This window comes from Xenopus laevis, chromosome 2L, assembly GCF_017654675.1.
Source record: "Xenopus laevis strain J_2021 chromosome 2L, Xenopus_laevis_v10.1, whole genome shotgun sequence".
NCBI lineage: Eukaryota > Metazoa > Chordata > Amphibia > Anura > Pipidae > Xenopus > Xenopus laevis.
This window is the reverse complement of record NC_054373.1, coordinates 114,125,807-114,149,769: the sequence shown is the minus strand read 5'-3', so window position 1 is coordinate 114,149,769 and position 23,963 is coordinate 114,125,807. Positions and strand designations below refer to the sequence as shown.

General features: G+C 37.0%; 1 protein-coding gene across 1 annotated transcript in view; it reads right to left on the bottom strand.

Annotated features, from left to right (window-relative positions):
- st6gal2.L (ST6 beta-galactosamide alpha-2,6-sialyltranferase 2 L homeolog) overlaps positions 1–23,963 on the bottom strand; it is a 97,501-nt gene that overhangs the window by 30,270 nt on the left and 43,268 nt on the right. Inside the window, exon 2 of the mRNA XM_018247054.2 lies at positions 2,780–3,752. Within this exon, the coding sequence (XP_018102543.1) occupies positions 2,780–3,692 (913 nt within the window). The 5' untranslated portion in view covers positions 3,693–3,752. The remainder of the gene's footprint in view (positions 1–2,779; positions 3,753–23,963) is intronic.

Here is a 23,963-nt window from a genome sequence, read left to right as displayed (position 1 = left end):
TTCTTTCCTTCATTGTCACCTTGAAGGTCACCTATCACAGCCAAAATCAAACACATATTAACAATCTGACCAGTACAAGCTAAACACATTTAATCAAACTACATATATAGTTTTTTGAAAAAACTGCAGGTTTTAAAAAAATCCCTTACTTTGTCAAATGGGTTCTTTCACTGAGGGAGTCCATACTGAGACTATAACAGAGACTATAATATGCAAATTTCAGATCTCATGCTCAGATTGTAGCACTGCCTTGAATATTCTACCCAGAATGCCTTGTTTTAGTAAACTCCTCCAATAGAATTATCATGAGATTTCCCTATCTTGTCCCCTGCTGGTGATGTTATTATGCAAATGAAGGGCACACACTAACTTCCAGCAGGTGGCAGCACTACTGAACAGCAGCTAACACAGGTTTGGCTGATTTGAAAATAGCTTAGAAGGGTTGATAAGCAACCAAGGAATTTCAACTGAGCATGTGCGAGATTTCAGAGCTAGAGTTGGCTGGGAAGATATAGGTAGGAGGAGCCAGTGAAATCCAAGATGCCTGCCTCAGCTAGAACTGCAGTGGGGATAGGGGAGATCATGCAGAAGGTATAGTGAGCTGATGATTTACATTATACAAACAATTCTAACTGTTTTAAAAATTGGATTTCTTGAACTTTCACATAGTGTATTTACTTAGTAAATGATTTTAGTGATGATTGGTGCCCTTTAAATGGACATTATTTGCCAGTTTACAGCCCACTTGGAACTTTAAAATAGTAATTTAAAGTCTTTCAGTGAAAATAGTAAACCCAACATTTTCCCTGTTTAAAATAAAAAAAAAAGAGTAAATTCTTATTTTCTATAAAAAAAAAAATATTAAACAGTGCTATAGTTCAAAAAACATGTCCCCAAAGAGCAGCCCCTGGAGCTATTTTTGCAGAAACTAATTTCATATGAGGGACTGTCTGCAGCTGTGCAAGCAGTTTCTTTTATTACTCTTCCATCTCGTTAGCTTCTCAAAAGCACTAAATAGGTCAAGGAACTGATATTTACTTTTCATGGTTTTTATATTCCCAGTGGAACAAGTCGATAAATATTATCTTCATTCTATATTTACAGACGATGTGCCGCTTCAGAGTACATTTATACCTAGCAGCATATATGTGGACTATTATCCATGAAATGAACACCAACTACAGTTTTAACAGCTATATATCTCCTCTGTAGTAATGTTGTAAATAACCAGTACTAGTACTATTAAATAGAAAGTAGAAATTGAAATACAGGTGTACAGGTATAGCACCTGTTAACCAGAATGCACAGGACCTGCCATTTGCCGAATAAGGGATCATTCTATAATCTGGATCACCATGCCTTCAGTCTATTATAAAATCAGATAAAAATTAAATAAACCAATAGGATTGTTTTGATCCTATACCTGTACATATATTCTAGTTTTATGCCCTGTCCCTTTATAACACTTGAAAAACACATTTTCCCATCACAGTTCCTTAAAGGAACACTATACCCCCAAAGAAATTTAGGTATAAAACAGCTAAGTAAAACCCTGCTTCATGAAAATAAACAATTTTCATAATAATATGCTTTGTTTTAGTAGTATGTACCATTGGATAATCCTAAATAGAAAATTGCTAATTTAACAACTAAGGGCAGCTCCATGGGATCATATCATTCATGGTGCACACAAAAAATCAAACATGTTAGGTCATATGAGCCAATTAACAGACAAAGTTCGCCATTTGCTTCCACACTCCTTACTGTTATAGTTAGAGCTGCATTATTTCTGGTCATCTCTAAGGCAGCACAGAGACATCACAAAATGGTGGTTCAAGGTAAGAGATGTAAAAGGGCAATATTTACTCAAATATATATTCCAGTTGGGTAAGATACTTTAATATACCACTTAATATAATAGAAATTTTTTGTTGCTTAAGTATTCATTTTGGGGTAAAGTGTCCCTTAAAGGAACAGGACACCCACATGTATTTTTGCTGCTAAACTGTAAGTGAATACCTATGCTATCACCATGTCACAAAAGTGCTTTGTACTGCATACAGTTACATCCGCTATATTGTGTGCCATTTCTGGCCCTGTTTGACTCGTGATGGCACTCATGACATGATACCACACACTTTCAGGTTTTCTATAATGGGCTTGAAAAACTGGAATCATTCAGGAGATGTCAAACAATATCTATGAATGAAGAAAACTTTAATCCATGTAAGCTGATGTAGAATTTGTATGTAGGTAGTGCTCTATTTTATTTGGTAAATCTGCTGCTTAAGGGGGGGTTATATATACATAAATCTTAGTATTTCCAAATGGCACTCACATGACCTGCAAAGTCCAATCAATGTGTAGTTTTATTCAAGACCCCAGCAAACATTTCGGGGCAACCCCCTTCTTCAAGAGAACTTGAAGAGGGAGGGTTGCCCAAAACGTTTGCTGGGATCTTGAATAAAACTACTCATTGACTGCACGTTGCAGGGTCATGTGAGTGCCATTTGGAAATATTGTGATTTAAATATGTATGAATGCACAGCTTTTTATGTCTGGGTGACAGGTTCCCTTTAATTCCCGTTACCACAACTATTCACATAAAAATCACAATTAATATCAACTTTCTTAAAGAATGATATGAGAATTTGCCCTATATCTACAAAAAAAAGTAGGTATCATTACAAATGACCTTCATTACATCACTTTTCCCACTTCTCTGTATGCCCTGATTCTCACCATCAAATTATGAGGGAAAAAACCCAATACAACTTACCAATCTCTGCCCCAAGGGAGGAGTTTAATATTGCTCCAGCCGATGAAACTACTGCACAGGTTGAGAAGCCACGTGGATATAATTTATTCAGGGGTATTTTTGGAAAATACTTTTCCCATCCAAGATTTGAAAATGGAGCCTCCTTTCCATCCAAAGTTTGAACTTGGGCACGATCTTTGAGGACACAAAGAAGTTCTTGCGGATTCAGTTTCTTGGAGTTCTGTTTGCCATTGAAGCTAACACCAAGTTTATTAGCTCTGAGGTACTCTCGTCTAGCTTTCTGTAGACGTGGAGTCAACATTTTGGACGAGACATTACCCTTCCACAGTTTCTGAAGAAATGATTTGGACATTGATGATGAAAATCCATTCCAGTCATAAGAGTCTTCAATCATATGATGTCTCTTGCGTTGAATATTCCTTCGGAATTTTTTGTGCTGTACATGTGCTTCACGATAATACCTTTTACCATATGCTGAAGCCTTCTTTCCAGAAACTGAAGCCATATTTTTGTGTATATAGAATTCATCATCATTTTCACGATTATTATGAACTGGACTTTTGACTTTTTCTGACATAATAAATTCTTGTTCACTTTCAAAATAATGCCCTGCACCAGCCATCTTTTTCATACTACCTGGGCCCAGAATAAAGGAATCTAAAATGCCTTCTTTAAGTAAATCTTGGTCATCAACAGCATAAGAGAATGATTGATCTTGATGTGCTCCCATTATGGCCCGCTGCTTACCCTGAATTGGTAAATGTTTCTTAGACTCTACATAAGAGAAAGGACTTGGTACAGGTTCTACAGAATTGCTGTCCGTAAAGTAAACAAAGATGACGAGGAACAGGAGACCCCATGCACAGATACCAAATAGCATGAATTGTTTCCATTGCTTCAAGTTTGGTTTCATGGCTCAGTTTTGCTCTGGTTCTTCTGGCACTTAATGATGACGATTCAGGGAGCACGATACCTGCAGAGAGCACCATGATACTGTCAGATACAAACAGCTTAAAGCACATGTATTCATTCACAAATAAACTTGAAAGGGAATTTACATAAAAAAAAGTTTTTAGTTATAAATATATAACAAACCTGGATGCTGATGAAGGGATCTGCGTTGACCCTTTCTGCACCTGAGTTTTAATTGTACATATCCACTGAAACATTCCCAGGGTTAGAACATCCATAAAACACAATTTCAGAGCTTTATAATTTAGGCAGGATTTGGATGTGAAAACAACATATTTCAATGAGAAACATATACCATGCTGGCCCGGCGGGACACCGGGAAAAAACCCGGTGGGCCCCAACCCTTAATGGGCCCCCGCCGGGCCATCCCCTCTCCTGTTCAGATTCGAGGGAAAAAAAAGTTTTTTTCTAGGCGCTGCACAGCGCCATCTGCACATGCGCGCAGCATCCCTTCATCCATGTCCGCTTGGCGCATCATAGGGTCGGAGGGGGCCCTGGACATAAGTCCCGGTGGGCCCCCCAGTCCCACCCTGATGCAGATCATTTGATCAAACTGAATCTTGACCAATTTAAATATTAGGGATGCCCTAAATCCAGGATTGTATTTTGAATCCAGAGGACTTGTTCGAAATGTAACTGTACCCTTACCGCCAAATGATTTTAAAGCACTCAACAACTGATTGTAATCATTTTATTTGTTACATTCTTTTCTCAAATGTGAATGTATAAATTAGTGTTCAGTTATTTGGCCCAATCATTGGTGGAGGATTTAGTATTTGGAAAAAAAAAAATTCTTAAATATATGTGCATATATTTTGCTTGACTGTGAAGAAGGCTATCTGTTCACAGGTGAATGTATGCAAACCATCTCCACAGTAGTACATCAGTATTCCTTCATTTTTAATCCCATATTTTATATTGAACCACTAGATAATCTTTTGCTATACCTCTGCTGGGTGGTATTTCTATTTTTCTCAATACTGGATGTGTTTAAGAGTAAACCGTTAAAAATGTACATACCAAGTATAATGCATGAGTTTTAGAATATATTCAATCTGGAGCAACCTTATTGCTATAAAAATAAAGGCTAAAAAGTAACTTTGATAGAGTCAAACCAGATAATCGTGTTTCTTATTTTGCACATTGTCCAAAATGGTATTGATTAATAAATTCTGAACCAAAATGAATTAAGAGCGATATAAAATAAAATTAAAAAAATCTCAAAATTAGTACACAGCAATGTCAGCTGATGAAAGATTTTATAAAGGAAAGACACTTAACTAAACTATAATCCTGAAAAGTGATCAAGCTATATTTATAAATACCTTTTATACCAATTCCTTTCATGTTTTTATACTTTCTGTTTATTTAGCACCATTTAATGCTGGCAAGACCACTTGAGTATCCTTTCCTCTTTGTTTATGCCTAATAGAACCCTGGCCACCTGTTGATTTTACTGCAATTACTGGAACTGTTTCCATTCAATAAAACCTGATGACAAAATAGATTACAGCTTCTAAATTCAAGGCAAACAGCTGTGGAGTACTTTGCCCCTCTCTCCTACCACCCATGCTATTATTAAGGCTTTGATTTCTCCTAAAGCCCTCATCAGATGTGAAAGCTCACTTAAAACCCTGGATTCTAACTCTGTAGCAGATGATAAGAGTGGCTGAATATGCAGTAAGCCATAAATACTCACTTTTACAGGGAAGGAACGTGATATGCATCTCTGAATCACACACTCCTATATTATAAAGATTTTTGCAGATATCATTTTTAATTGTAGTAAAGCAGTAGAATTCTGTAGTACAGCACAAGACAATGTAAAAAGAGTGTTGAAACATTAATACAGGGAAAACATTTTCCCTAACCAGTTCCTACTAATTGTTATGGAAACCTGACAGCTGGGGATTTTAAAGGGGGTGTTTAAAAATACATTGATGAACACTTTTCTAATTTAAAATATTTTTTTATTTTAAGCAGTATATTTTCTAGATATTTGCATTTGTAGAGTGCTAATACTAGGCTTTTTGCTCAATCCTTTTCGGTTAACTGACTATTCAGAAAATGCATAGAAAGAGCATAGACAGGTTCACTGACACTGTGACCTTCAGAGATATATGCTGAGCTGAAAGCCTTCTATTAACAGTCTAAAACTGCTAATATACCATTAACCACTACATATAGAAACTGAATGTAGCTGACTGTGCTTAGAGGGCTACACTGAATACGATTTTATCAATTTGTTTTCTGGGGGTTACATTTAACTTTAAAGGAAATTAACTGAGCAAATACAAAAGCAACATTTCACATTTCCACATAAAAATTAGTTCTGCTGTATACCTCTGGGGTACCACCATTGTTTTTTGGTAGACATGGAGACTTTGAACAAACTGCTAGCCCAAGAGTATTTTTATGTGCCTACATCATAAGAAGTAAAACACATTTTGTCCACTATTTTTTTCAAAAACGCCTACCACTAATTTCTACTTTTATCAATATTTAAAATAAGCATTGTTTTTAGTCATTTAAGAAATAGACAAATACATAAGGTGCAAATTACCTTTTACTAGTAAAGGCACACCAAATGCTCAACACATTTTACAGAATTTCTGAACATAGAACCTTCTGACTAAGGTTACTAATTTGGCATTTAGCAAAAACACTTTGTGTGGCCATATGGCTAACCTATAAATGTATTGTGCAAACATACACAACTACATCATTACCACCAGTGCTATATACCTCATATAATCCAGATGTCACCAAGACAAAGCAATGCTTGTGACCTATGTGCAGATGCTTTCACACATAGCAAAGTAATCAATGGGAAGGGTTGTAAGTTAAGGGCAGGGAAGTAAATGCCCACTTAACAGCTGGTAACTCAAATTAATCTAACTTGTTTATGAAAACAAATCCTACTAAAACTCCCTTTCATGATTTTAACTCATTTATCAATAATTTTTCTTGAAAAAAGCAACAAAATGTGACGACAAAATCAAGCGTCAATTCCTATGGTATGATTGACGCTCTAAAAACTCAATTTTATCTGATTATTGGCCAAAAACCCATAGTTTATCGACATTCCATATTATTGGACGAAAACCACAAATTTTTCGGATTATGCAGGTCAGATCACAATGTCAACAAATTTCAGGGACATCTGCCGTTGACTTCTTCACAACCGTGACAGGTTTGAGATGGCGTATTTTCAGATTCGGATTTTTAGAAACTTTGGGGTATGATAAATTTCTAAAAAAAAATTCCAAGAAAAACTTCAAACAGAAAAAATCAAGGTTTAATAAATGGGCCCTTAAGTGTTGCAGATATTATACAGAGGATACAAACTGCTTACTACTAAGCCGAGATATTGTTGCCCACTAGAACACCAACGAATAGTCTGCTCGTTGCAGAACTGCAAATACAGAGCATAAATGATAATGAAGGCAGTTAGACTGTCTTCATTAAAACGTGTTCTCTTTTTTACAGTGCAAAAATAAACATTCTCCATTTGTGCTACAGATCTTCCCTTAAACATGCTCCATTTCTATGTGACGATAAAGTCTGCAATGTGTTCTGCATTTTGACCAGAGTTAAAGCTCCTATTCTGTGTGTCTGTCCCTGGATAAAAGGTTTCTTTGTCTTGCACACAGATCCCTTCCAACAATCCTCCAAGCAATGTGTAATACGACTAACCAGACCTTCTGAATCACTGGCATTTTTAAAGGTAGATTTAGTGTTGACCACAATGTAACTTTAGAAAAGAAAGCACTAGAAGCCAGCGACTGTAATACTTGACAAACTGGCACACTGAGCTGGAAAATGTAGAATTTCACTTTACCAAACATTCTAATGCTACACTGTATAAAAATGCATACACAGACACGAGATACTTAAATGGATGCATTCATAAATTATGTCACAGCGTTGGCTAATTAAAGAAAAATGTTGAAGTGTGTTGGAACACCCAAGCATAAATAAATACTGCATGTAAGGAAGACTGGCGTTTGGTTTAATCACTTGCTGAGCATCTGGACACCTGAAACGATTATGTTGAATGTGATTGCAGCTAACATTACAAAAACAACAATAGCCGATGCTTGAGTTACAGCGGCATGCCTGCACACTGATTGTTAAGAAGCCCTTTCACATGGCTTGACAACTGCCATTGTTCAGACCTGTCAACTGCCATATGCTATCTGTAAGCCTAAAGGCTGCAGAGAGTGACCTCACAACCCCAAGCTCAGATGTGGCTATTCCCATCCCCATGTTCAGGAAACGTGACAGGTATTCAAAGGACAGTTCTTTCACCATGGTACAAAAGAAGAGAAACTCAACCTTCTGAATAGAACTTTAAAAAAAATCCTTTATTTTCTGATGAGGCAGTAAGTACAATTAAAGGGGTTGTTTACACTTTTTTCAGTTCAGTTGTTTATAGATACATCACCAGAAATAAATAGTTTTTCCAATTACTTTCTATTTTCTGTTTGTTTTTCTAATAACAGTTTTTCTAATATTGAAGTCTAAAGTTTAATATTTCCCCTTTTTACGTCTTTCTGAATCAGCTCTGGGAGGGGGGGTCGCTGTCTCTGTCTCTGATCTAAATTTATACATTTAGTCGATGCATTTTTTATCTTTGTTCCTTCTGATCTGAAACCCTGGGTTTCATTAAAGGCAGCTGTTATAACTGATACAATAGTTGCTAATATTCCAAAGATACTGCTGAAAAATGTAGCAACTAAGGGGGTTGTTTCCTAAAACTCGTTTTTTTCTGGTCACGGTTTTAAAGGGAAAAAAGTAAAAATTTTTAGAGGAAATTAAAAGCTCTGATTTTTTTTGATACTTTATACCCCAAAGCTGTTAAAAGTCAGAAAATCTGTCATCTCAAACCTGCAGTGGTCATGTAGAAATCAATTGCATCAAAAAGATGAGATAAAGTAGTTTTTTGGGAAAAAAAATCCCCTAAATGTATCAGATTGCAACAGTTCAGATTCTGCACCTGAATTACTGAGCTGCCAGACTGAAACACTGAAACACAGGATCTAGTGATGTGCGGGTCGAGACACACACCCAACCTGGCCCGCTTTTATACATATATATGTATATATACCCACCCTGTCTCTGATGTCATGGAGGAGGCGGGGCAGGGAGAGTCCAACTTTATGTGGAAGTTGGGGCACTGTTAGGACGCGAGCAGGGAGCAAGGCAATGGCAGAAGCATAAGCTCAGCCTGCACCCGCCCATGGTCCAAATATTGTGCTCGAGTAAACCCCCACACATCACTAACAGGAAACTTTAAACTTCAATTTTGGAAAAATAGTAAAAAAATAAAAAATGGAAAGTAATCGAAAAAAGTCTTTATTTCTGGAGAACAAAAGTGATTGAAAGGTTCAATTTTGTAAATGTGTGTTTCATTATACATATATTGATTCTGCACTTATTCTAAACTGTAATATTTAGTATGGTATTGTTATATATTGCTTATATGCTTAAATAGACAGATATTGTACTCCACTAAAAATTTACAGGGTGAATGTTCTGTTTTCTAAAATTTACTTTAACAAAAATTCTTAAGACCTTCCCTCAAGTTTTCAAGAATTCAGAAAAACGTGTTACCAACTTTCTGAATAAGCAGCAAATTCTGCCCTACTGAGCACGTTCACTTGACTTGAAGCTTTATTAAAGTCTGTTACTGAGCAGCCATTAATAATAATTTGATACAATAATTATACAGCAATGTATCAAGGGCTGTTTCATCAATAGTTTCCAGTATCTGCAACCTTAACCCCAAAAGGAGGATTATTTTGTATATCATATGGTCCAAAAATATTCATTGTCTATCTAGGCTTACAGAGCTGCTACTGAGACACATTAGAAGGGGATAAAAATTTTATAATTAATTTGAAAAAAGCAGTCAAAAAGTCATTATCTCTGCTGCATTATTTGAATATTATAAGATTTATGAAGGTGAATTATCATTTTAATGGCTCTGTCCTGGAGCCAAAGACTCAATTAACACCAATTAAACTTTTAGTATGATGAAGACATTGCACTTGGCTTTCATTTTTATTTTTTAACGTTTTAGCTTCTTGTTTAGCAGCTCTCCAGTTTGGAATTTCACAAGCTATCTGGTTGCTAGGGTCCAGCTTATCCTAGCAACCAGGCAGTAGTTTTAATGAGAGACTGGAATATGAATAGGAGAGGGCCTGAATAGAAAGATAAGTAATAAAAAAGTAATAACAATTACACAATAATCACAAAGCAACCATTTTTATGGCTGCCTGAGAAAACCCAAAAGTAGTAAAAGGCAAATAATCCAAAAACCATTAAAAATAAAAAAACAAAGACCAACTTAAAAGTTGCTAAGCATATAACATTCTACAGTATACTAAAAGTTAAGGTAAAGAATAACAACCCCTTTAAAGAAGCCTGAATTGAATTTTGGTTCCATTTGACCTTTATTTATAGTTTATGATATTATGCAAAAATATAAATGTGGAGAATACTCAACTGATCATACTAGAAAAAAAAAAGATTTGTTTTCTGCTGTGCTCCACAGAGTCTCATGAGCTGTTTACACTTGCTTTTAGGACTTTGCTCTTATGTTTTCTTCATTTTCATAACATTTAACATTTCTTAGTTGAGTCAAGTCCATTACTGAAAACTGCGAATGAAGTGTTACACAGAAAATCATCAGTAAATGAACCGAGAACAAGATGTTAGGTTAAACTGACAAAAACGCTAACGTCGTTGGAACAAGATCTTGGCTGTGGACATAATCAAATATGTAAATCCTTCAGAGAAGAATGTAAATCCACTCAGCATTTGTACACAAACTGATATCCCCAAGACAATGAGACATAACAAGAACTGATTCATAGGTATATTTCCCTTCAAACTGGGGCCAAGTTTTCCCATCTTTGCAAAGCCAAAGTAATATCCTTACAATAAGAAAAATTATTGTTTTAATAGAGATGTGTAAAAAACTGTGTAGTGAAAGTAAGATGGAAAGATGCTTAGTATACATTTTGTTTTCAATATTGCAAAGTTTATTTTTAAATTTTCGAATTTACAAATCCTTTAAGTTATTTTACATTCCAAATGTCCTCAGCAACCTTTATCTCAGTAGTGTGTTAGAGCTGTTCTATCTATATGTAAATATACAGAGTAACTTACTCATCTTATTCCCAAAGAGAAAACTGATCATGCACAGATGTAACCGCCACAGGCAATCCTAGAGGATACTTAAAAGAAATACTTCCAAAAGTGCCATACAACTTGCTAGAAGTTTAATTTTAACTTTTCTATCCTGACATTAAAATCATCAGCTTCATGGGTTTTTGGGGCCAAAAATTATGAAAGATAAATTCAATAGAACCGGGTTTAAAAATCCCAATTCTACATTTCACAATTTCATTGTTAATTATACACAATGAACTAGTAAAAAGAGCAACACAAAGGGGCAGATTTACATATGGTCGAATATCGAGGGTTACTTAACCCTTGATATTCGACTGCCGAATGTAAATCCTTCGACTTCGAATATCGAAGTCAAAGGATTTACCGCAAATAGTTCGATTGAATGAAAAATCATTAGATCGAACGATTAAATCCTGGGAATCGTTCGATTTGAAGGATTTTAATCCATTGATCGAACGATTTTTCTTCTACCAAAAAATTGTTGGAAAGCCTATGGGGACCTCGGTAGGTTTTAGGTGGCGAAGTAGGGGGTCGAAGAGACAGTACTTTGACCATCGAATGGTCGAATATTCGAACGATTTTTAGTTTGAATCGTGCGATTCGAAGGTCGAAGTAGCCAATTCGATGGTCGAAGTAGCCAAAAAAACAAGTTTTTTTATTCTATTCCTTCCCTCGAGCAAAGTAAATGGGCCCCAAAAGGTCATTTTTTTTACTATGGCAGATTTTTAATAAATCTACCCCAAAGGTCAGTGGCACATGGGGCAATTTTAAAATACCTGGAGCCAAAGCACCCTAAACTGCTCTAATTAACTTCTGTGTGAATCGCAGGTTAAGTACTAGAAAATATTTCACACAGAAGTAAGTGCGAGTGGTTTGGGGATTTCTTTTTGTGGCAATTGCTTGGGTTACATTGAAATCTGGCTTTTAAATTGCCTGAATCTTCCATATGGGCTATCACCCTAAGTATCTCCTGTTAAATGCCATCCAGCCACTGATAAACCATTTATACTGCTGCAACCTGGAACCAGAAAATCATAGCTCACCCAAATTAACTTATAAGTTCATCTACTTCAATCTTTCAAGGAGTATGCCCCTCATCTCATAGGTTCCCCCCCAGCTATGTGATATTGGCTTTATTACTCCAGACTAAGATGCAATTGACTTGACATTTTCCCATAACATTATACATTCGAAATTCTGATTGCTTGAAACAATCATATTATCATCTACAACTATTTGTATAGTGCCAACAAGTTACACGGAACTTTACAATAACACTGGCCCAACATATATACCTGTAATTATTTCTATCATAAATTAAAACCTTCTGGAATGGGAAATTGTTCCCCCCTCACTTATGCACACACATCTTATCTGTATATGGGTATCGCCACTTTTTAGTGCCATACTGCTTAGTTAAAAGCTGTTGCCCAGACACGGCTGATGACATTCTTAGGCCAGACTTGGCGTTTTTGCAGCGTTTTTACATTGCGTTTTTAAAAAAGAACAGCCAGGCGTAAATACGAATAAACTGCACTACCACTGAAACTAATGGAAAACGCACTATGGCAATTCACACAGGGCGCTTGCAAGCTGAAATCCGCCACAGGACGCCAGTATTGGTGGTTTTTTAGCAGAAACGCCAATACGTCAAGAAACTACCAAATCAATAGACTGCACGTTTGAAACCACACTGTACATAAATAGGCAGCGTATTTTAAATATGGCGTCCAAATTCAATGAGAACAATGAGAAGTGCATGTTGGGGAAAGAATCCTACGTGCTGAAAAACGTATGAAAAACGCATGTTGACAATCGCATGTGGTTTCAGTTGAGTATTTATGCCTGGCTGTTCTTTTTTAAAAACGCCACGTAAAAACGCCGCAAAAACACCATGTCTGGCCTTGCCCTTAATCTAAATCATCTGAAAAAGAGGCAAATGAAAACAGCTGTACGTGTTTTCACACACATCCTGCTAGTAATATTTCAAGGCTTGCATGCGTCTGTACCCTCTTTAGGAATGACTCAGATCCTTAACTAAATCTGGCAATCGCCTCTTTAATGCATTGGAACATCAGGCAAAGATATCCAGTTGCAAATATAAAGCAATTCCTTTATTGTATGGAATGTTTAAAATACTCTGTATGCTGTTATCACATTCTTTGTGCGTGTTGCTGAGCTACAGCCAGTTCTCAGCTGAATTTATCTTCCTTATTAAGTAATACAATAACCACTTAACAGTCTTCTGTGAGTTCTAACCTTAAGATCAGGAAACAGACAGCATGTTCAATTACAGCTGCATATACAAACACCAGCTTATAGACAGCGTGTCTGGGAATATAGAATTTACAGTGAATATACAGTGAAACCTCAACTTTAAATCCCATGATTTTGTTTCCCTCCATGTTACACTCTTTTGCTTCAACACTTCTTCCTGTTACAGTTAGAGTTGTAGTATTTCTGGTCGGGTGATCTCTAAGACAGCACACAGACCATCACAAAATGGTGGTTCAAGGCAAGAGATGTAAAAGGGCAATATTTACTTAAATATATATTCCAGTTTGGTAAGATTCTTTCATATGCCACTTAATATGATATAAACTATCTGTTGCTTAAGTATTCATTTTGGGGGTATAGTTTTCCTTTAAATATTATGCATAATACATTTCCCTGATTTTTACGTTTTCCCAGATTTTAAACCATTTTTTCTGGTCACTTGAAAAAAGGAAAATGGGGGTTCTACTGTAGTTCTAAAGTCTCACTGACTGACTTTGGAGTGCCACAGGTTTTTTCAAACATTACAGACGACCCGGATTTTAATGGGTATTTCTATCCTCTAATCAACAGCCCAGAATGACCCCAAAGTGCTACACAGCAATACATTGCTCAGTAGAGTTGAAACCTTTGCTTTTATAGGAATGGCAGCCACACACCTGGGTAAGCATTGGTAACCTGTGGCCCTCTAGATGCCTTTGAACTAATACAACTCTCAGTATTCCACTTAAAGCTGAAAACTGGAGTGCCATTGATTGCACACCAGTTTAGCAGGGATGGTAAAGCACAGACATGATTATCCCCTAGAGCACAGCATCTGTCTTACTGTGCACATCTGCCAAGCAAATAGTATAACATATATACACAGTAACTGAACAGCTCACAATCTAATGTTAAATATGTTTTTTTTGTTTTAATAGTCAATGAAAGATTAATTCCTTTTTCTAAATGAAATTGTGCAAATTTACACATGCTATGAAATATTATTTATGCTTAAAAAAACCTGGTGTAAAAAGCGTTCAAAAATAAATGGTGCATTTATTAATATGCGTGTGTTTTTTTTTGAGCCTGATAAAGATATTTAGCGCAATTACTTTACACCATTATTTTTTTAATGTAATGCATTCAAGTCAATTTGAAAAATTCAGGTGGCAAGAACATTTTAGAGGTCAAAAACTTATTCTTCAAGCAGTTGTTTTTTAAGACTGGAATTTTATGTTGAAAATATAAAAAATGAATACCCAGCTTGATATTTACACCATTTTGAAACACAGTTTGATAAATAGGCCCGTAGTGTTAAATTATAAGCCATCATTTTCTTAGGGAGAAGCAAGCACTGGTTCCATTATCTTTTACTGGTGACCAGCCCTTGGAATGTCACTACTAGTTGATTGCACATTACAGCTTTTTATTTCAACCACAACTAGTGATGGGCGAATTTGACCCCTTTCAGCAAAAATTCGCAAAATGGCAAAAATTTATATATTGAGAATATTTGACACTTATTTCAACCACAACTATCTATCAGTGAATGACTTTACAGATATATCCATTACAGTTATAATATATACTTTTGCATAATAGCATTTGAGTAGACATTCAGAAATAAGGCAAGAAGAACACAGTTTCATAAATAGATAAAAGAGAAGGACAAAGAAGAATAGAGTGCTTTCATTATAAAGGAACTGAACAGTCCATAAACACATTTCAAAGGAGAACTGTACACACAGAGACTTACAGGAGAACAGAGATCAGATAGGGAAGTGTGGGATATAATAAAGCCAAAAGAGAGAAGTCAAATGTCAAAAGACAACTGGGAGAAATTACGACTAGACACTTTTTTTAAAAGGTAAATTTAATCAAAGGCTATAAGTGTATAAATAAGGGTTGCAGTGACCTTATCTCAGACATATTCATTTTCCAACTGCATAATAAAACTGTATCCAAGGTTTTTTTGTGTTTCAGCTATACATCCTTGTATCAATGTCTCATAAGAATAACACAGCTAAGTGCTATAGTAGTATAAGTGATACAACTAGGAGTTTCAAACACATTGGACAGGCAAAATAATGTTTTTGAACTAGTGGTCCGGACCCCCAAGGGGGCCTGGAACAGCTGCAGGAGGGGGGGGGGCTCAGCAATATATTCTGCTGTCCTTTGTTTTTTTATGTTTAAACTAAATGTCTCATACACGAATGTTGTCTTATACCTTGTCATTTAAAGGGAGCCCTAAATGTAGACTGGAACTCTAAAGGGCACTGATACACTCCAACAACTGCTGCTATAGTGGGTCATATGCCACTGATGCTTCACAGTTGCAGCACTGAGGTTCAGCTACTGTATCATCAGTGGGTCTTGCTGTAGTTTTATTATTCTCAGTTAATGTTAACATGTGCACTAGAGACCAGTTTTAATTTCAGCAACCGTAAAATGGATGAAAATGGAGAATAAATGGATATGAAGATGTACTTTAGATTATAACCTTCACTCGAGCAGGACCTGATATGAATGATGTATAAACTTTGCAAACTGTTGCTCAATGTTAAATTTATATGAATAAGGCATAATAATAAAAAAATAATACAGAGCCAAGTTATCATTGGTGTATGCTATAAGCCACCTTGTATAAGTGACGAGTATGAAACTCAGCTACTTTAACAAATTGAAGTGGCTTCACAACTATTACTATGGATGACTTCAATTATCCAGACATTGACTGGGGTAATGGGGTTGCCAAGACATAAAAAGCTAGTAGGTTTGTAAATATGCTGAATGACAACTTTTTATTCTAGCTTATCAAGAACCTACTAGGAATAACTTTCTTTTGGACCTTGTAATAACTAATAATACTGAACTCATCTCTAACATTTGTGTGGGTGAGCATTTTGGGAATAGTGATCATAACATGGTCTCCTTTGAGATTCTGTTGCAATTCTATAAGGGAGAAACTAAAACACTAAGGGGCACATTTACTTAGCTCGAGTGAATGAATAGAATAAAAAATACTTCGAATTTCGAACGTTTTTTTTGGCTACTTCGACCTTCGACTACGACTTTGAATCGAACGATCCGAACTAAAAATCGTTTGAGTATTCGACCATTCGATAGTCGAAGTACTGTCTCTTTAAAAAAAAGTTCGACCCCCTACTTCGCCAAGTAAAACCTACCAAACATCAATGTTAGCCTATGGGGAAGGTCCCTCTCAACATGTTAAGATAAACAAAGGTCTGGGGCTGGATGATATGCATCCCAGGGTACTTAGCGAGCTTAGGTCTGTGGTTGCCAAACCTCTTTACTTAATTTTTCAGAATTCATTGAGGTCTGGCATGGTGCAGAGAGACTGGCGAATTGCAAATGTGATGCCGCTATTAAAAAAGGGATCCGCTTCTCAGCCTCAAAACTATAGGCCATTTAGTCTGATGTCAGTGGTAGGAAAGCTTTTCGAAGGGTTAATAAAGGATAAGATACCGGACTTCATCGCAAATTATAATATTATGAGTTTGTGCCAACATGGTTTTATACGAGGACGAAGGCAGCTGACAAGCTGTCTAATTTTGTGCAGTGTCATTCTGTGGCTTCTAAGGCAAATAAAGTTTTGTCTTGCATAAAAAGGTCATTAACTGAAGGGATGAAAACATAATTATGAGTCTTTAAAGGTCCCTGGTAAGGCCTCATCTGCAGTATGCAGTGCAGTTTTGGACTCCAGTCCTTAAGAGGGATATAAATGAGCTGGAGAGAGTGCAGAGATGTGCAACTAAACTGGTTAGAGGGATGGAAGACTTAACTTATGATGGTAGACTGTCAAGTTTGGGTTTGTTTTCTCTGGAAAAAGGCACTTGCCAGGGGACATGATTACAAGTACATTAGAGGACATTATAGACAAATAGCTGGGGACCTTTTTACCCATAAAGAGGATCACCATACCAGAGGCCACCCCTTCAGAATAGTAAAAAAGAACTTTCATTTGAAGCAACGTATGTGATTCTTCACAGTGAGGTTGTGGAATGCACTGCCGGGTGATGTTGGGATGGCTGATTCTGTTAATGCCTTTAAGAGTGGCTTGGATGATTTCTTGGACAGACATAATATCAAAGGCTATTGTGATACTAAACTCTATAGTTAGTATAGATATGGATATACCGTATATACTCGAATATAAGCTGACCCGAGTATAAGCCGAGGTACCTAATTTTAGCTACGAAAACTGGGAAAACTTATTGACTCGAGTATAAGCCTAGACACAACTACAGCCCTGTCTCCCAGCACGATCAACCGGACTTCTTTGCAAAGTTGATGGTGACAGAGAATTGCCAAACGGATTACTGTGTGCATTGTCCCACTGTCCCACTACTATGTGCAGAGGGCGCTGTGTGATATTGCCATCACTGTTAATCTTTCATATAACCAACAGAGGGTGCTGTGTGATATTGCCATCACTGTTAATCCTTCATATAACCAACAGAGGGCGCTGTGTGATATTGCAGTCACTATTAATCCTTCATATAACCAACAGATGGCGCTGTGTGATATTGCAGTCACTGTTAATCCTTCATATAACCAACAGATGGCGCTGTGTGATATTGCCATCACTGTTAATCTTTTGTTTAACCAACAGAGGGCGCTGTGTGATATTGCAGTCACCGTTAATCTTTCATATAACCAACAGAGGGTGCACTGTTATTCTTTCATATAACCAACAGATGGCGCTGTGTGATATTGCAATCACTGTTATTCTTTCATATAACCAACAGAGGGCACACTGTTATTCTTTCATATAACCAACAGAGGGTGCTGTGTGATATTGCAGTCACTGTTATTCTTTCATATAACCAACAGATGACGCTGTGTGATATTGCAGTCACTGTTATTCGTTCATATAACCAACAGAGGGCGCACTGTTATTCTTTCATATAACCAATAGAGGGTGCTGTGTGATATTGCAGTCACTGTTATTCTTTCATATAACCAACAGATGGCGCTGTGTGATATTGCAGTCACTGTTATTCTTTCATATAACCAACAGAGGGCGCACTGTTATTCTTTCATATAACCAACAGAGGGTGCTGTGAGATATTGCAGTCTCTCCCCAAAGGAACTGTTGGTATAGGAATGATTAAAAGTGACTGCAATCTCAGCTACTGCCCACTGACTCGAGTATAAGCCGAGGTAGACTTTTTCAGCACATTTTGGATGCTGAAAAACTCGGCTTATACTCGAGTATATACGGTATATAATTTATGTGAAAATAGGGAGGGGTGTGTGTATGGATGCTGGGTTTTCATTTAGAGGGGTTGTACTTGATGGGCTTTGTCTTTTTTCAACCCAATTTAACTATGTAACTATGTAAGTTTGAAAAATAACCCCCAGTATTTGTATAATTACAACCCACCAGGAAATGACAAGTCAACTTTAATGGAAATGTATTCATCTATCAAGAAGTACCAAGGTTTGAAAACATTTCGTTAAGTATAACAACCTTACTTGAGGCTTCATATAAAATGGCACCTAATGCTCCTTAAGTGTAATACCACACATTTCCATACATAAAGATAGTACAGGTATGGGATCCGTTATCCGAAAACCCGTTATCCAGAAAGCTCCGAATTACGGAATGCCTTCTCCCCTAGACTCCATTATAATGAAATAATCCAAATTTCAAAATTATTTTATTTTTCTCTGTAATAGTAAAACAGTACAGTGTACTTGATCCAAACTAAGATATAATTAATCCTTACTGGAAGCAAAACCACCTTTTTGGGTTAATTTAATGTTTACTTTATAATTTACATTATAATTAAGTTACGCAGATCCATATTATGGAAAAATCCATTATCCAGAAAACCCCCAGTCCCGAGCATTCTTCTGCATAACAGGTCCCATACCAGTAGAATAATACTAGTTTTCATCCTAATCTCAGCACTCAGAGCTATAGAGATCACATTTGTAGTAAATAATTTTTTTTTTTCTGCCACCTACTCATGCTGTTTGGTTATAAGTGCAAGAATTTTTTTAAAAAAAATGGCAGTGGTGGGATGAAACTGCGGGAGTTGTTTTCGAAATGCAGGATATAGGCTGCAAAAGAGAACACATGATCTGTATTGTATATTCAGATCATTTCATGTAGAGGTTGCAAGAGGCTGTGAATATGAAAGTCATTGTAACTGACAGCAGGCTGCCTATAGAATGTGAAGAAAAATGTCATGATTGGAAATGGTCCAGTGTTGTCTGAACTGGCCACTGGGAAATCGTTGTTAGTTTGATTTTAACTTTAAGTCACAATTTCCCACTGCATAATTGATTCCATTAGGAGCATGTGTTGAAAGAGATTTCAATGCATTGAAATGTTTGACTTTCTAAGATAAGCTGAATATGCTAAAAATAATTTAGCTTTGTTGAAAGAAAGCTTCTGTTAAAAGCTTATTTTTACAGAAAAAAACATATTTCTTTGAATAACTAGTGGAAGAATGTAATTTATGAACTAAAGCATTATTTATAACCCTTTACAGAAAAAAACTGATAAAAATTATGGATTTTTAAAAATATCCATAGTACCTTCATGCAGGAGACTAGTGTATAGAGAAAAATAATGTGGCACATCAGGTATCCTGTATCCATATAACTCACTGTGTGAGGAAATTGAAAGTGGATGTGAACTGGGACCATGTGCACAGTCAGTGCCATTAGAACATAAAAATGCAATAAGGTCCAGGTTCATATCGACCACTGAAGGGATATTAGAAGAATTATGTGACTCTACCAGATGAGGTCAAGTAGAGAAACATGTCCTGATGGAAGGTGTAGATTGAATGAGTAATATAGAGATGCTGAAAATGAAATTGCAGTGGACATTCAATGCCGTGGAGGCTGGGAAGAATAAGATGAAAATAAAAGGATAAAAGCGAGGAACTGCATACATGAAGTAGCTGAAAAAAAAGCAACACTGTTCACTTAAAGAGTGAGAATGGACTAATGAAGAAATTAAGGTGTAATCTAAAATTAATAAATGCAATATATACTGTATTTAAATATTATTTTACACAAATAGATTTTGTTTTCATAGTTTTTGAGATATAAATGGTTTATGGGTGTGCTTCCTCAGCCTTCAACCCTACTACTGCAAGCAATTCAACCATATTGTTATAGCAGGTGGCTTCTGACAGTGACTCGTAAGCATGTGTGTTTTGCCTGAAGCTAAAATAAAGGAACTCACAAATAAACAACTACAGGTATAGGATCCATTATCTTGAAAACCATTATCCAGAAAGCCCCGAAATATGGGAACGTCATCTCCCATATTCTCAATTTTAATCTAATAGCTGTAGTTTTTTTTTTAATTATTTCCATATTCTATGCCATAAAAAAACAGTACCTTGTACAGTACTTGATCCCAACTAATACATAATTAATCGTTAATCCTATTATTTTTTATGTTTAAATTATTCTTTAGTAGGCTTAAGACACAGTATAAAAATACAAATTAAGGATAGACCCCTTGTCCAAAAAGACCTGTTATTTGGAAAATCCCAGGTTCCAAGCATTCTGGATAACTGGTCCCATAACTAGATAAAAAATTCCTGTTTGCTGCTAAAAAAAAGAAACCTGTACAGCACTGTGCCATAAAAACAATGTAACAATGAAAGATAATTTAATTAACGGGCCGAATGGACAGTTCCCTCAAAATCATTACAGCTGCTTCTGTAACTGCCCTCAGGCTCTGGAGAATGATCATATTATTGTATTATATGCAGTATGCATAAATTCTGCCATCAATTCCAAAGGATGGAATATATACTTATACTATTATCAGTATTGCTTACACTTTGGAAACTGCATACAAATACCATAGCATGTATCTTTTTAAGCCCCATGAAATTGTATATGCTGTTGTAGGAAAGTAGTAATGGTCTTGTGTATAAACAAAAGAGGGCACTGTTTCTGAACTAAGAATACAGTATGTTTAAAAAATTATAACATGGGGCATATGACAAACAAACCCTTTTATATTAAAAAAATATATATACTCACAAACTATACAGTATAATTGTACTGTTAAATACATATACTGTAGCAAACACATTAAGGTCCCAGCTTTGGGGCTTGAATATTGTAGCAGCTGATGCTGAACAAAGAGTTTACAGTATCATTTCTTTGTTGTACCAGTGTATGTACATTATACATGCAAGTGCTCTCTCTGAGAGGACCATAACAGAGTCGTTGAAACCCAGTTTACATCACTGATGTATACTGAGCCCTTAAAGGGGTGGTTCACCTTTATGGTAACTTTTATTGTGTTTCAGAACAGCCAATTCTAAGCAACTTTTCAATTGGCTTTCATAATTAATTTTTTATAGTTTTATAATTATTTGCCTTTTTCTTCTGACTCTTTGCAGCTTTCAAATGGGCGTCACTGACTCCCTTCTAAAAAAACAAATCCTCTTTAAGGCTACAAATGTATTGTTATTGTTACTTTTTATGACTGATCCTTCTATTCAGACCCTCTCCTATTCATATTACAGTCTCTTATTCAAATCAGTGCATGGTGGCTAGGGTAATTTGGACCCTAGTTACCAGATTGCTTAAGATGGAAATTGAAGAGCTGCTGAATAAAAAGCTAAATAACTCAAAAACCTTCAATAATAAAAAATGAAAACAAATTGCAAATTGTCTCTGAATATCACTCTCTACATTATACTATAAGTTATCTCAAAGGTGAACATCCCCTTTAAAATGAATAAGGAAAAGTGAGATACAAAAGCTTTTTTAAAAACATTTTACGTGTGAAATTGTCGTTTTGTAAAATAATCTTTGCCACGGGGAACCACTTTCTGCCAGTCAGTAATTCTTAGGCCCTTGGCACACAGGGATTCGGTCTGCTCACAGACAAAAAAATGCCAAGGACAAAATGTCCCTCTCCACTTGTCATCGCTCTATCACACTGCTGAATGACAAGCAGCCTGCTGAACATACACATGGTGAATGGAGAATTTTGGAGCTCAGGTCCACCCATCACTACACCATGTGCGTTAGATGAGTGAAACCCTCCTAATTTTGTAGGCAATAATGTATACTATATGGGGCTGGTATTACATTTGGCAAACATTTATATTATCTTTAAAATCTATGGAGCTCCCTATAGATCTGCTACAGTCCCTATCCAAGTTTCAAATGAAGAGTGGGCGTGGACTAATGGTCCCTGCCAGAAGCACAGTAGGAGGGGGACAGCCAATCACAGCTCTGCAGTCACACAAGCAAAGACAGGCTTCAGTTCCTATCAGGTCAGCCTAGCTGCTGATTGGTTCCTATCCTACAGTGCAATGTGCTTACTGCCACCAGCTCCCCTGCACAGCCTGGGAAAGGAGGCAGCAGGAAGTGGAACAGATGGATGGGACTAGTAGGGTTTTTGCTGAAATTTTCAATAAAGTAACCAGAAACACAACTTTTTAAAGAACATTCCTTCTATATCTAAGAAAGTTTAAACTGGTACATTCTTGTTTTTTTACATAATACTGTATGTCTCCTTTAAAAGCTTGATTTAAGTTGTGGGTACTAATACCATAATACTGCTTACACATCCAATACCTTAGTTCTTTTGTAACTGTGGTATTTCATGCAGAGTTAATCCATTAAACACATAACAAAGGTGCATTTAAATTTCATTGCAAAGAGTTCAACAGGGACACAAGCACACAAACATTACACTGTGGTGGTCATCTATAATAAGATGAATTACACAGTACATTATGTCTATCATCAATACTCATTAAAGGACCAGTAACATCAAAATTTTTTTTAGAAAAATTAGTTAGAATACAACAAAAAAAACCCACCAAGACAAATTAAATTTTAAAATAGCAAAGCATTTATTAAGAAATAACTTACCGAAACTCCACTTCCTGTCCTCTACAGAAAAGGCGACACGGCGACCATCCATACTGCAGCGCTCGATTTCTTCTCCCTGGCTATTCACTGACAGTGTGTCCTGCAGCCGGTCCCTGATCTTCACGCGAATATCCCCAGGTCCCTGTGTTTGTCTGTATGTGTATCAGCGCAATGTACGACCCCGCCGTGCTCCTGCCGACCCCGCCGCCTTGTATGTGTCTTTGGTGGAGGATCAGCGCGGGAAGCGGGGCATCAGCAGGTCCTCATCCTCTTCTTCCTCTGCCCGCCATTCGTCCTGCATGATCTCCTCTGCTGTGCGAGAGCCCTATGTGATGCGCTTGGGAGCCGAACCGGTGCCGATACCAATTCCTGCGCAGGGTTAGCAGCTCCATGCGATGCGCTTGGTTTCTAGTGATCCCCAACACAGCAGCTCCCCAGGGCTTTTTCTCTGCCTGCCTCTTCTCCCAAAGCTACTGGAGAGCTGAATGAATGAGCAGCCAGAGAAGTGGCACGGGGAGCAAACGCTCGTCCACTTCTGCTGATCCATAACTTAGCAGCGACTGCAGCAATCCAGCTGGACAGCTGTTTGTGCAAACCCTGCGCTCTCGCAGGAATCTCGCTTGGGAGCCGAACCGGTGCCGATACCAATTCCTGCTGTGTTGGGGATCACTAGAAACCAAGCGCATCGCATGGAGCTGCTAACCCTGCGCAGGAATTGGTATCGGCACCGGTTCGGCTCCCAAGCGCATCGCATAGGGCTCTCGCACAGCAGAGGAGATCATGCAGGACGAACGGCGGGCAGAGGAAGAAGAGGATGGGGACCTGCTGATGCCCCGCTTCCCGCGCTGATCCTCCACCA